This window comes from Oncorhynchus nerka, unplaced genomic scaffold, assembly GCF_034236695.1.
Source record: "Oncorhynchus nerka isolate Pitt River unplaced genomic scaffold, Oner_Uvic_2.0 unplaced_scaffold_788, whole genome shotgun sequence".
Taxonomy (NCBI): Eukaryota; Metazoa; Chordata; class Actinopteri; order Salmoniformes; family Salmonidae; genus Oncorhynchus; species Oncorhynchus nerka.
In genome coordinates, this window is record NW_027040447.1 from 164,930 (window position 1) to 178,593 (window position 13,664).

Consider the following 13,664-nt stretch of genomic DNA (forward strand, 5'->3'; position numbering starts at 1 on the left):
AGACCCATTGGACTGTCACTACAAGCTTCCTATTGGTTGACAGACCCATTGGACTGTCACTACAAGCTTCCTGTTGGTTGACAGACCCATTGGACTGTCACTACAAGCTTCCTATTGGTTGACAGACCCATTGGACTGTCACTACAAGCTTCCTGTTGGTTGACAGACCCATTGGACTGTCACTACAAGCTTCCTATTGGTTGACAGACCCATTGGACTGTCACTACAAGCTTCCTATTGGTTGACAGACCCATTGGACTGTCACTACAAGCTTCCTGTTGGTTGACAGACCCATTGGACTGTCACTACAAGCTTCCTGTTGGTTGACAGACCCATTGGACTGTCACTACAAGCTTCCTGTTGGTTGACAGACCCATTGGACTGTCACTACAAGCTTCCTATTGGTTGACAGACCCATTGGACTGTCACTACAAGCTTCCTATTGGTTGACAGACCCATTGGACTGTCACTACAAGCTTCCTATTGGTTGACAGACCCATTGGACTGTCACTACAAGCTTCCTATTGGTTGACAGACCCATTGGACTGTCACTACAAGCTTCCTATTGGTTGACAGACCCATTGGACTGTCACTACAAGCTTCCTGTTGGTTGACAGACCCATTGGACTGTCACTACAAGCTTCCTGTTGGTTGACAGACCCATTGGACTGTCACTACAAGCTTCCTGTTGGTTGACAGACCCATTGGACTGTCACTACAAGCTTCCTATTGGTTGACAGACCCATTGGACTGTCACTACAAGCTTCCTGTTGGTTGACAGACCCACTGTCACTACAAGCTTCCTGTTGGTTGACAGACCCACTGTCACTACAAGCTTCCTGTTGGTTGACAGACCCACTGTCACTACAAGCTTCCTATTGGTTGACAGACCCATTGGACTGTCACTACAAGCTTCCTGTTGGTTGACAGACCCACTGTCACTACAAGCTTCCTGTTGGTTGACAGACCCACTGTCACTACAAGCTTCCTGTTGGTTGACAGACCCACTGTCACTACAAGCTTCCTGTTGGTTGACAGACCCACTGTCACTACAAGCTTCCTGTTGGTTGACAGACCCACTGTCACTACAAGCTTCCTGTTGGTTGACAGACCCACTGTCACTACAAGCTTCCTGTTGGTTGACAGACCCACTGTCACTACAAGCTTCCTATTGGTTGACAGACCCACTGTCACTACAAGCTTCCTATTGGTTGACAGACCCACTGTCACTACAAGCTTCCTGTTGGTTGACAGACCCACTGTCACTACAAGCTTCCTATTGGTTGACAGACCCATCGCTTCACCAATGAAGATTTCATTAAAGGCTGTGTGTTCCAACTGGCTCCCTAAATAATGCACTTCCATAGGGCTCTGGTCTAAAGTAGTGCACTATATAGGGAATAGGGTGCCAGTTGGGACAAACGCCAAAGCTCCAAGTATGGGAAGCATTGGTAAAGGGGGGGGACAGGACTTGGGGTCTGGGAAACATTGGTAAAGGGGGACTTGGGGTCTGGGAAACACTGGTAAAGGGGGGACTTGGGAAACACTGGTAAAGGGGGGACTTGGGAAACACTGGTAAAGGGGGACTTAGGAAACATTAGTAAAGGGGGGACTTGGGGTCTGGGAAACATTGGTAAAGGGGGACTTGGGGTCTGGGAAACATTGGTAAAGGGGGACAGGACTTGGGGTCTGGGAAACATTGGTAAAGGGGGACAGGACTTGGGGTCTGGGAAACATTGGTAAAGGGGAGGACTTGGGAAACATTAGTAAAGGGGGACTTGGGGTCTGGGAAACATTGGTAAAGGGGGGGACTTGGGGTCTGGGAAACATTGGTAAAGGGGGACAGGACTTGGGGTCTGGGAAACACTGGTAAAGGGGGGACTTGGGAAACACTGGTAAAGGGGGACTTGGGAAACATTAGTAAAGGGGGACTTGGGGTCTGGGAAACATTGGTAAAGGGGGGACTTGGGAAACATTAGTAAAGGGGGGACTTGGGGTCTGGGAAACATTGGTAAAGGGGGGACTTGGGGTCTGGGAAACATTGGTAAAGGGGGACAGGACTTGGGGTCTGGGAAACATTGGTAAAGGGGAGGACTTGGGAAACACTGGTAAAGGGGGGACTTGGGAAACACTGGTAAAGGGGGACTTGGGAAACACTGGTAAAGGGGGACTTGGGAAACATTAGTAAAGGGGGACTTGGGGTCTGGGAAACATTGGTAAAGGGGGGGACAGGACTTGGGGTCTGGGAAACATTGGTAAAGGGGAGGACTTGGGAAACACTGGTAAAGGGGGACTTGGGAAACACTGGTAAAGGGGAGGACTTGGGAAACACTGGTAAAGGGGGACTTGGGGGGAAACACTGGTAAAGGGGAGGACTTGGGAAACACTGGTAAAGGGGGGACTTGGGAAACACTGGTAAAGGGGGGGACTTGGGAAACACTGGTAAAGGGGGGACTTGGGAAACACTGGTAAAGGGGGGACTTGGGAAACACTGGTAAAGGGGGACTTGGGAAACACTGGTAAAGGGGGACTTGGGAAACACTGGTAAAGGGGGGACTTGGGAAACACTGGTAAAGGGGGACTTGGGAAACACTGGTAAAGGGGGACTTGGGAAACACTGGTAAAGGGGGGACTTGGGAAACACTGGTAAAGGGGGACTTGGGAAACACTGGTAAAGGGGGGACTTGGGAAACACTGGTAAAGGGGGACTTGGGAAACACTGGTAAAGGGGGACTTGGGAAACACTGGTAAAGGGGGGACTTGGGAAACACTGGTAAAGGGGGACTTGGGAAACACTGGTAAAGGGGGGGACTTGGGAAACACTGGTAAAGGGGGACTTGGGAAACACTGGTAAAGGGGGACTTGGGAAACACTGGTAAAGGGGGACTTGGGAAACACTGGTAAAGGGGGGACTTGGGAAACACTGGTGAAGGGGGACTTGGGAAACACTGGTAAAGGGGGGGACTTGGGAAACACTGTAGCAGCTCCTAACCAAGGAGGAAAAACAACCAATGAGACAAAATACAAAGAATCAACAAAAATACATTTTTCAGCGTTTCGGATTTGCTCAATTCTGGTAGAACCTCCCCCGAACGTCATTTCACCCCTGTCCTGTCTGTCCATTGGGTGTCCTAGACAAGTCCTGGAGTGTAGTTAACTCAGAACGTCATTTCACCCCTGTCCTGTCTGTCCATTGGGTGTCCTAGACAAGTCCTGGAGTGTAGTTAACTCAGAACGTCATTTCACCCCTGTCCTGTCTGTCCATTGGGTGTCCTAGACAAGTCCTGGAGTGTAGTTAACTCAGAACGTCATTTCACCCCTGTCCTGTCTGTCCATTGGGTGTCCTAGACAAATCCTGTTTAACGTCCAATCACAACTCAGTGTCTTCAGAGTAGAACAATGATTGTGAGTGACACCTCGACAGTTCCATACTGCAGGTTCTTCATCAAAAAGACAGAAGAGGAGCTCCTTAAAAAAGCAAACTGGCTGACTGGCTGGCTGGCTGACTGATTGACTGGCTGATTGACTGGCTGGCTGGCTGACTGGCTGGCTGACTGATTGACTGACTGACTGGCTGATTGACTGACTGGCTGACTGATTGACTGACTGACTGGCTGGCTGACTGGCTGATTGACTGACTGGCTGGCTGGCTGACTGACTGATTGACTGACTGGCTGACTGGCTGACTGACTGACTGGCTGGCTGGCTGGCTGACTGACTGAATGGGACTCACAGCAGAGGAGGGCAGGCTGGTCTCTCCCTGTCCCAGAACAGTGGCAGTTGAGTGATCACTATCAAACACAAAAGGATTAGCGGCCAAGGGTTCAGCTTGAGATTCAGCCCCAGTCTCTCTGTGTGGAGGACTGACCCAGATACAGACCCAGATAAAGCCCTAGTCTCGCTGTGTGGACAGACTGACCCAGATACAGACTCATATTCAGCCCTAGTCTCTGTGTGTAGAGGACTGACCCAGATACAGACCCAGATAAAGCCCTAGTCTCTCTGTGTGGAGGACTGACCCAGATACAGACCCAGATAAAGCCCTAGTCTGTGTGGAGGACAGACCCAGACCCATATTTAGCCCTAGTCTCTCTGTGTAGAGGACTGACCCAGATACAGACCCAGAAGCATATTCAGCCCTAGTCTCTCTGTGTGGACAGACTGACCCAGATACAAACCCATATTCAGCCCTAGTCTCTCTGTGTGGACAGACTGACCCAGATACAGACCCATATTCAGCCCTAGTCTCTCTGTGTAGAGGACAGGCCCAGAAACATATTCAGCCCTAGTCTCGCTGTGTGGACAGACTGACCCAGATAAAGCCCTAGTCTCGCTGTGTGGACAGACTGACCCATATTCAGCCCTAGTCTCTCTGTGTGGACAGACTGACCCAGATAAAGCCCAAGGCTCTCTGTGTGTAGGACAGACCCAGATAAAGCCCTAGTCTCTCTGTGTGGAGGACAGACCCAGATAAAGCCCTAGTCTCTCTGTGTGGAGGACAGACCCAGATAAAGCCCTACTCTCTCTGTGTGGACACTCTGACCCAGATAAAGCCCTAGTCTCTCTATGTGGACAGACAGACCCAGATAAAGCCCTAGTCTCTCTGTGTGGAGGACAGACCCAGATAAAGCCCTAGTCTCTCTGTGTGGAGGACAGACCCAGATACAGGTCTCCCTGTCAGTGGGGTGGAGACAGCCATGCTGGAAGCACTTTTTCTAAGGGCAGAGAGTCAGGGACTTCAGGGGAGCCCCTGTAGTGTGTATGGGGGGGGTACAGCTGTTCTACATTACGTAGGTCACAGATCACACCCCCATCCTATCAGTCCAGAGGTACCACCAGAACCCCCATGATGTGTTCAACGGTCCAGAGAGGTCCGGGGGTATCAGACGGTCCAGAGAGGTCCGGGGTACCAGACGGTCCGGGAGTATCAGACGGTCCAGAGAGGTCCGGGGGTACCAGACGGTCCAGAGAGGTCCGGGGGTATCAGACGGTCCAGAGAGGTCCGGGGTACCAGACAGTCCAGAGGTATCAGACGGTCCAGAGAGGTCCGGGGGTATCAGACGGTCCAGAGAGGTCCGGGGGTACCAGACGGTCCAGAGAGGTCCGGGGGTATCAGACGGTGAAGAGCTGTGTTTGGCTGCTCAGCCCTCAGACAGAGAACTCCACACCACTACGGCGTGTACGTGTCATCAGTAGGCGCCGCAGACGCAGGCCGGTGAATGGGTTGAACCAGAGGAAGGAGGGCGGGCCTCCGAACACGGCCTTCATCCCCTCCCAGCGCACACGCCGCTCCCACGTCGGCTTCTCATTCTTCAGACGCTCGATCTCCTGGGAGATGAAACAGACACCGACAGACAGACACAGACAACAGACAGACACTTTAGTCAACACACTATTTTAATGAAACCGTGCTACTGCTGCCTCAACTAGGTCGATTCAGGACAGACATTTTGTTCTATTTGTTCATGGATATCAGGGGAAAACTGAAGGAGTTGGACCAGAATGATCTGTAGTCCAGTCAGACTAGGAGATGACTCAGGGACCAGAATGATCTGTAGTCCAGTCAGACTAGGAGATGACTCAGGGACCAGAATGATCTGTAGTCCAGTCAGACTAGGAGATGACTCAGGGACCAGAATGATCTGTAGTCCAGTCAGACTAGGAGATGACTCAGGGACCAGAATGATCTGTAGTCCAGTCAGACTAGGAGATGACTCAGGGACCAGAATGATCTGTAGTCCAGTCAGACTAGGAGATGACTCAGGGACCAGAATGATCTGTAGTCCAGTCAGACTAGGAGATGACTCAGGGACCAGAATGATCTGTAGTCCAGTCAGACTAGGAGATGACTCAGGGACCAGAATGATCTGTAGTCCAGTCAGACTAGGAGATGACTCAGGGACCAGAATGATCTGTAGTCCAGTCAGACTAGGAGATGACTCAGGGACCAGAATGATCTGTAGTCCAGTCAGACTAGGAGATGACTCAGGGACCAGAATGATCTGTAGTCCAGTCAGACTAGGAGATGACTCAGGGACCAGAATGATCTGTAGTCCAGTCAGACTAGGAGATGACTCAGGGACCAGAATGATCTGTAGTCCAGTCAGACTAGGAGATGACTCAGGGACCAGAATGATCTGTAGTCCAGTCAGACTAGGAGATGACTCAGGAACCAGAATGATCTGTAGTCCAGTCAGACTAGGAGATGACTCAGGGACCAGAATGATCTGTAGTCCAGTCAGACTAGGAGATGACTCAGGGACCAGAATGATCTGTAGTCCAGTCAGACTAGGAGATGACTCAGGGACCAGAATGATCTGTAGTCCAGTCAGACTAGGAGATGACTCAGGGACCAGAATGATCTGTAGTCCAGTCAGACTAGGAGATGACTCAGGGACCAGAATGATCTGTAGTCCAGTCAGACTAGGAGATGACTCAGGGACCAGAATGATCTGTAGTCCAGTCAGACTAGGAGATGACTCAGGGACCAGAATGATCTGTAGTCCAGTCAGACTAGGAGATGACTCAGGGACCAGAATGATCTGTAGTCCAGTCAGACTAGGAGATGACTCAGGGTCTGAGTCATCTCCTATTACAGGGGCTGAGTCACTGGCTTACTAGGGCTCTTCCATACCGTCCCTAGGAGGGGTGCGTCACTTGAGTGAGTTGAGTCACTGATGTGATCTTCCTGTCTGGGTTGGTGCCCCCCCCTTGGGTTGTGCCCATGGCGGAGATCTTTGTGGGCTATACTCGGCCTTGTCTCAGGATGGTAAGTTGGTGGTTGAAGATATCCCTCTAGTGGTGTGGGGGCTGTGCTTTGGCAAAGTGAGTGGGGTTATATCCTTCCTGTTTGGCCCTGTACGGGGGTGTCATCGGATGGGGCCACAGTGTCTCCTGACCCCTCCTGTCTCAGCCTCCAGTATTTATGCTGCAGTAGTTTGTGTCGGGGGGCTAGGGTCAGTTTGTTATATCTGGAGTACTTCTCCTGTCCTATCCGGTGTCCTGTGTGAATTTAAGTATGCTCTCTCTAATTCTCTCTTTCTCTCTCTCTCTCGGAGGACCTGAGCCCTAGGACCATGCCTCAGGACTACCTGACATGATGACTCCTTGCTGTCCCCAGTCCACCTGGCCGTGCTGCTGCTCCAGTTTCAACTGTTCTGCCTTATTATTATTGGATCATGCTGGTCATTTATGAACATTTGAACACTTGCTTCTGTGCCTGAGCTACAGGCAGTTAGATTTGGGTATGTCTTCAGGCGGAGGGGGGAGCTGTAAGAGGTTTTTAAACTCAGTTCTTCACAATTCCTGACATTTAATCCTAGTATAAATTCCCTGTCTTAGGTCAGTTAGAATCCCCACTTTATTTTAAGAATGTGAAATGTCAGAATAATAGTAGAGAGAATGATTTATTTCAGCTTTTATTTCTTTCATCACATTCCCAGTGGGTCAGATGTTCAGATACACTCAATTAGTATTTGGTAGCATTGCCTTTAAATGGTTTAACTTGGGTCAAACGTTTCAGGTAGCCTTCCACAAGCTTCACACAATAAGTTGGGTGAATTTTGGCCCATTCCTCCTGACAGAGCTGGTGTAACTGAGTCAGGTTTGTAGGCCTCCTTGTTCGCACACGCTTTTTCAGTTCTGCCCACACATTTTCAATAGGATTGAGGTCAGGGCTTTATGATGGCCACTCCAATACCTTGACTTTGTTGTCCTTAAGCCATTTTTCCACAACTTTGGAAGTATGCTTGGGGTCATTGTCCATTTGGAAGACCCATTTTGCGACCAAGCTTTAACTGATGTCTTGAGATGTTGCTTCAATATATCCACATAATTTTCCTTCTCATGAGGTCATCTATTTTGTGAAGTGCACCAGTCCCTCCTGCAGCAAAGCACCCCCACAACATGATGCTGCCACCCCCGTGCTTCATGGTTGGGATGGTGTTCTTCGGCTCGCAAGCTTCCCCCTTTTTCCTCCAAACATGATGATGGTCATTATGGCCAAACAGTTCTATGTTTGTTTCATCAGATCAGAGGACATTTCTCCAAGAAGTACAATCTTTGTCCCCATGTGCAGTTGCAAACCGTAGTCTGGCTTTTTTATGGCGGTTTTGGAGCAGTGGCTTCTTCCTTGCTGAGTGGCCTTTCAGGTTATGTTGATATAGGACTCGTTTTACTGTGGATATAGATACTTTTGTACCTGTTTCCTCCAGCATTTTCACAAGGTCCTTTGCTGCTGTTCTGGGATTGATTTGCACTTTATGCACCAAAGTACGTTCATCTCTAGGAGACAGAATGCGTCTTCTTCCTGAGCGGTATGACGGCTGCTTGGTCCCATGGTGTTTATACTTGCGTACTATTGTTTGTACAGATGAACGTGGTATCTTCAGGTGTTTGGAAAATGCTCCCAAAGATGAACCAGAGGTCTTGGCTGATTTCTTTTGATTTTCCAATGATGTCAAGCAAAGAGGCACTGAGTTTGAAGCTAGGCCTTGAAATAGATCCACAGGTACACCTCCAATTGATTCAAATGGATGTTAATTAGCCTATCAGAAGCTTCTAAAGCGATGACATAATTTTCTGCAATTTTCCAAGCTGTTTAAAGGCACAGTCAACTTAGTGTATGTAAACTTCTGACCCACTGGCATTGTGATACAGTGAATTATAAGTGAAATAATCTGTCTGTAAATAATTGGTGGAACAATGACTTGTGTCATGCACAAAGTAGATGTCCTAACCGACTTGCCAAAACTATAGTTTGTTAACAAGAAATGTGTGGACTGGTTGAAAAACGAGTTTTAATGAGTCCAACCTAAGTGTATGTAAACTTCCGACTTCAACTGTACTTGTCCATTTACTTTCGATACGTACGTACATTTAAAACCAAATACCTTTACTCAAGTAGTATTTTACTGGGTGACTTTCACTCTAGTATTTTACCAGGTGACTTTTACTCAAGTAGTATTTTACCTGGGTGACTTTCACTTTTACTCAAGTAGTAGTTTACCAGGTGACTTTTACTCAAGTAATATTTTACCAGGTGACTTTTACTCAAGTAGTATTTTACTGGGTGACTTTCACTCAAGTAGTATTTTACTGGGTGACTTTCACTCAAGTAGTATTTTACTGGGTGACTTTCACTCAAGTAGTATTTCACTGGGTGACTTTTACTCAAGTAGTATTTCACTGGGTGACTTTCACTTTTACTTGATTCATTATCTATTAAAGTATCTTTACTTTTACTCAAGTATGACAAGTATGACAATTGAGAGCTTTTTCCACCACTGCAGGCTGGACGGTGTCAGTAATAATGTGTTAACCTTGACACTTCCTTTAAGTGGTGACGACCACAGAGCTTGGTGCCTCACCGTCTCGTCGTTGCAGATGGAGTGTATCTGCGTTCCGAACATCACCACGGTGAAGGTGAGGAAGAGGAAGGCCTCCAGACAGAGGAAGATCATCAGCATCACCGCCACTGGCGGAGAGAAGTCGGTGCATTCTGGGAGATGGATTTGTGGGAGAGGAGAGAGGTGTCATTATTTTGACAGAGGAGAGAAGTGTCATTATTTTGTCAGAGGAGGAGAGGGGTGTCATTATTTTGACAGAGGAGGAGAGGGGTGTCATTATTTTGACAGAGGAGGAGAGGGGTGTCATTATTTTGTCAGAGGAGGAGAGGGGTGTCATTATTTTGACAGAGGAGGAGAGGGGTGTCATTATTTTGTCAGAGGAGGAGAGGGGTGTCATTATTTTGACAGAGGAGGAGAGGGGTGTCATTATTTTGACAGAGGAGGAGAGGGGTGTCATTATTTTGTCCTCTGATCATAAAGGTTCTATTAACATTTAAAAGCATTTCAAATCAAATGTATCATCATCATCATCATTATTATAAACATCATTATCATCAATCTTCATCATCATCATCATCATCCTCATTATTTCATCATCATCATCATCATCCTCATTATTTCATCATCATCATCATCATCATCATCCTCATTATTTCATCATCATCCTCATTATTTCATCATCATCATCCTCATTATTTCATCATCATCATCATCATCATCATCCTCATTATTTCATCATCATCATCCTCATTATTTCATCATCATATCCAAGATGGCGTAGCAGTCATGCATCTTTGTCTTCGTCTTGTCGCGTCCAGTGTATATATATTTTTTCTTCGCATTTATTTAAAAAATATTTTTTAAACCTCAACTTCAACATACTCTCCTGCAACGCGCCTCACCCAATGTGGTATAGATCTGCTATTTTCTTTACTTTAGAACCGGAATCCCCAACAGAAGCTAGCCAGCTAACTAGCTAGTAGTCAGCTAGCCACTGCTCGCGGTCATAAGCTAACCTTTAGCCCGGACAACTCCTGCCAGTCTGCACAGCGCGATTCAACCCAGAGCCTACTGGACTCTTTTTCCCCCACATATACTGATACCTACAGCAAGCTCTGAACCTTCTCATCTGGATCATCACAGCTAGCTAGCGGCTATCCAAGGGCTACCCCCTGGCTAACGTCTCTGTTCCGAAGAAAGCAACAATTAGCCTGGAGCTAGCCTGTGCTAGGCCCATCCCCCAGTAAGCTGAAGAGGTCCATCAGCCACTTGGGATACAATACCTATTTTGCCAATTGGCCTGGACCCTTTTATTACACGGAGCCCTGCCGATCCGTCACGACTGGTCTGTCGACGTAACCACACGAGGGGGCTACAACTGACTCTTCCATGCATAAGGCTCTTCTGCGAGTCTGCTAGCCCCGGCCCACAAGCTGTCTGAATCACCGTGTCTCCAGCTCGCCCAGCTACTCACTAGACCCCATGATCACTCGGCTACGCACGCCTCTCCCTTTTAACATGCCTTGTCCATCGCTGTTTTGGTTAGTGATTACGGTCTTATTTCACTGTGGAGCCTCCAGCCCTGCTCAATATGCCTCAGCTAACCATTTTGTTCCACCTCCCACACATGCGGTGACCTCAACTGGTTTAAAAGGGGTCTCTAGAGACAATACCCCTCTCATCGTTACTCAATGCCTAGGTTTACCTCCACTGTATTCACATCCTACCATACCCTTGTCTGTACATTATGCCTTGAGTCTATTCTTCCGTGCCCAGAAACCTGCTCCTTTTACTCTCTGTTCCGAACGTACTAGACGACCAGTTTTTATAACCTTTAGCCCCACCCTCATCCTACTCCTCCTCTGTTCCTCTGGTGATGTAGAGGTAAATCCAGGTCCTGCAGTGCCTAGCTCCACTCCTATTCCCCAGGGCTCTCTCTTTTGATGACTTCTGTAATCGTAAAAGCCTTGGTTTCATGCATTTTAACATAAGAAGCCTCCTCAAGTTTGTTTTATTCACTGCTTTACCACACTCTGCCAACGCGGATGTCCTAGCTGTGTCTGAATCTTGGCTTAGGAAGGCCACCAAAAACCCTGACATTCCCATCCCTAACTATAACATTTTTCGACAAGATAGAAATGCGGTCATCCCCCTGTTCAAAGGGGGACCCAAACTGCTACAGACCGACTCTATCCTACCCTGCCTTTCTAAGGTCTTCGAAAGCCAAGTCAACAAACAGATTACCGACCATTTCAAATCCCACCGTATCTTCTCCGTTATGCAATCTGGTTTCAGAGCTGGTCATGGGTGCACCTCAGTCACACCCTAAACGATATCATAAACGATATCATAACCGTCGATAAGAGACAATACTGCAGCTTTCGACTCTGTCAATCACAACATTCTTATCGGCAGACAACAGCCTTGGCTTCTCAAATGACTGCCTCGCCTGGTTCACCAACTACTTCTCAGATAGAGTTCAGTGTGTCAAATCGGAGGGCCTGTTGTCCAGACCTCTGGCAGTCTCTATGGGGGTGGCACAGGGTTCAATTCTCGGGTCGACTCTCTTCTCTGTATACATCAATGATGCCGCTCTTGCTGCTGGTGATTCTCTGATCCACCTCTAAGCAGACGACACCATCCTGTATAACTCTGGCCCTTCTTTGGACACTGTGTTAATTAACTAACCTCCAGACGAGCTTCAATGCCATACAACTCTCCTTCAGTGGCCTCCAACTGCTCTTAAACGCAAGTAAAACTAAATGCATGCTCTTCAACCGATCACTACCTGCACCTACCCGCCTGTCCAACATCACTACTCCGGACGGTTCCGACTTAGAATACGTGGACAACTACAAATACCTAGGTGTCTGGTTAGACTGTAAACTCTCCTTCCAGACTCATACTAAACATCTCCAATCCAAAATGAAATCTAGAATCAGCTTCCTATTTCGCAACAAAGCATCCTTCAATCATGCTGCCAAACATACCCTTGTAAAACTGACCATACTACCAATCCTCAACTTTGGCGATGTCATTCACAAAATAGCCTCCAATACCCTACTCAACAAATTGGATGCAGTCTATCACAGTGCAATCCGTTTTGTCACCAAAGCCCCATATACTACCCACCACTACTTCGCCACCATGGCCTATTTATTGCCTTACCTCTCTTATCCTACCTCATTTGCACATGCTGTATATATATATTTACCTACTGTATTATTGACTGTATGTTTGTTTTACTCCATGTGTAACTCTGTGTTGTTGTTTGTGTCGAACTGCTTTGCTTTATCTCTGTCTGCCATTACACTAAACATAGAAACACAGTAGCCTACCACAGTGAATGTAACAGTAGCCTACCACAGTGAATGTAGCAGTAAACAGTAGCCTACCACAGTGAATGTAGCAGTATACAGTAGACTACCACAGTGAATGTAACAGTAAACAGTAGCCTACCACAGTGAATGTAGCAGTAAACAGTAGCCTACCACAGTGAATGTAACAGTAGTCTACCACAGTGAATGTAGCAGTAGCCTACCACAGTGAATGTAACAGTAGCCTACCACAGTGAATGTAACAGTAGCCTACCACAGTGAATGTAACAGTAGCCTACCACAGTGAATGTAACAGTAGCCTACCACAGTGAATGTAACAGCAGCCTACCACAGTGAATGTAACAGTAGCCTACCACAGTGAATGTAGCAGTAGCCTACCACAGTGAATGTAACAGTAGCCTACCACAGTGAATGTAGCAGTAGCCTACCACAGTGAATGTAACAGTAGTCTACCACAGTGAATGTAGAAGTAAACAGTAGTCTACCACAGTGAATGTAGCAGTAAACAGTAGCCTACCACAGTGAATGTAACAGTAGCCTACCACAGTGAATGTAACAGTAGTCTACCACAGTGAATGTAACAGTAGCCTACCACAGTGAATGTAACAGTAAACAGTAGCCTACCACAGTGAATGTAACAGTAAACAGTAGCCTACCACAGTGAATGTAACAGTAAACAGTAGTCTACCACAGTGAATGTAACAGTAGCCTACCACAGTGAATGTAACAGTAGCCTACCACAGTGAATGTAACAGTAGCCTACCACAGTGAATGTAACAGTAGCCTACCACAGTGAATGTAACAGTAGTCTACCACAGTGAATGTAACAGTAGCCTACCACAGTGAATGTAACAGTAGCCTACCACAGTGAATGTAACAGTAAACAGTAGCCTACCACAGTGAATGTAACAGTAAACAGTAGTCTACCACAGTGAATGTAGAAGTAAACAGTAGCCTACCACAGTGAATGTAACAGTAA

General features: G+C 47.4%; 1 protein-coding gene and 2 pseudogenes across 3 annotated transcripts in view; all 3 read right to left on the minus strand.

Moving 5' to 3' along the window:
• Window positions 1-754: 754 nt before the first annotated feature.
• On the minus strand, window positions 755-1,976 carry LOC135571075 (uncharacterized; annotated as a pseudogene).
• Window positions 1,977-2,018: 42 nt separating this feature from the next.
• LOC135571080 (uncharacterized) lies at window positions 2,019-4,355 on the minus strand (annotated as a pseudogene).
• The window catches only part of LOC115115555 (palmitoyltransferase ZDHHC7-like), a 52,275-nt gene continuing 41,548 nt past the window's right edge, over window positions 2,938-13,664 (minus strand). For all 3 annotated transcript variants that reach the window (XM_065016890.1, XM_065016889.1, XM_065016888.1), the window contains 2 exons: window positions 9,369-9,499; window positions 2,938-5,328 (listed from right to left, as the gene is read on the minus strand). In XM_065016890.1, the coding sequence (XP_064872962.1) occupies window positions 5,149-5,328; window positions 9,369-9,499 (311 nt within the window). In that variant the 3' untranslated portion in view covers window positions 2,938-5,148. The remainder of the gene's footprint in view (window positions 5,329-9,368; window positions 9,500-13,664) is intronic.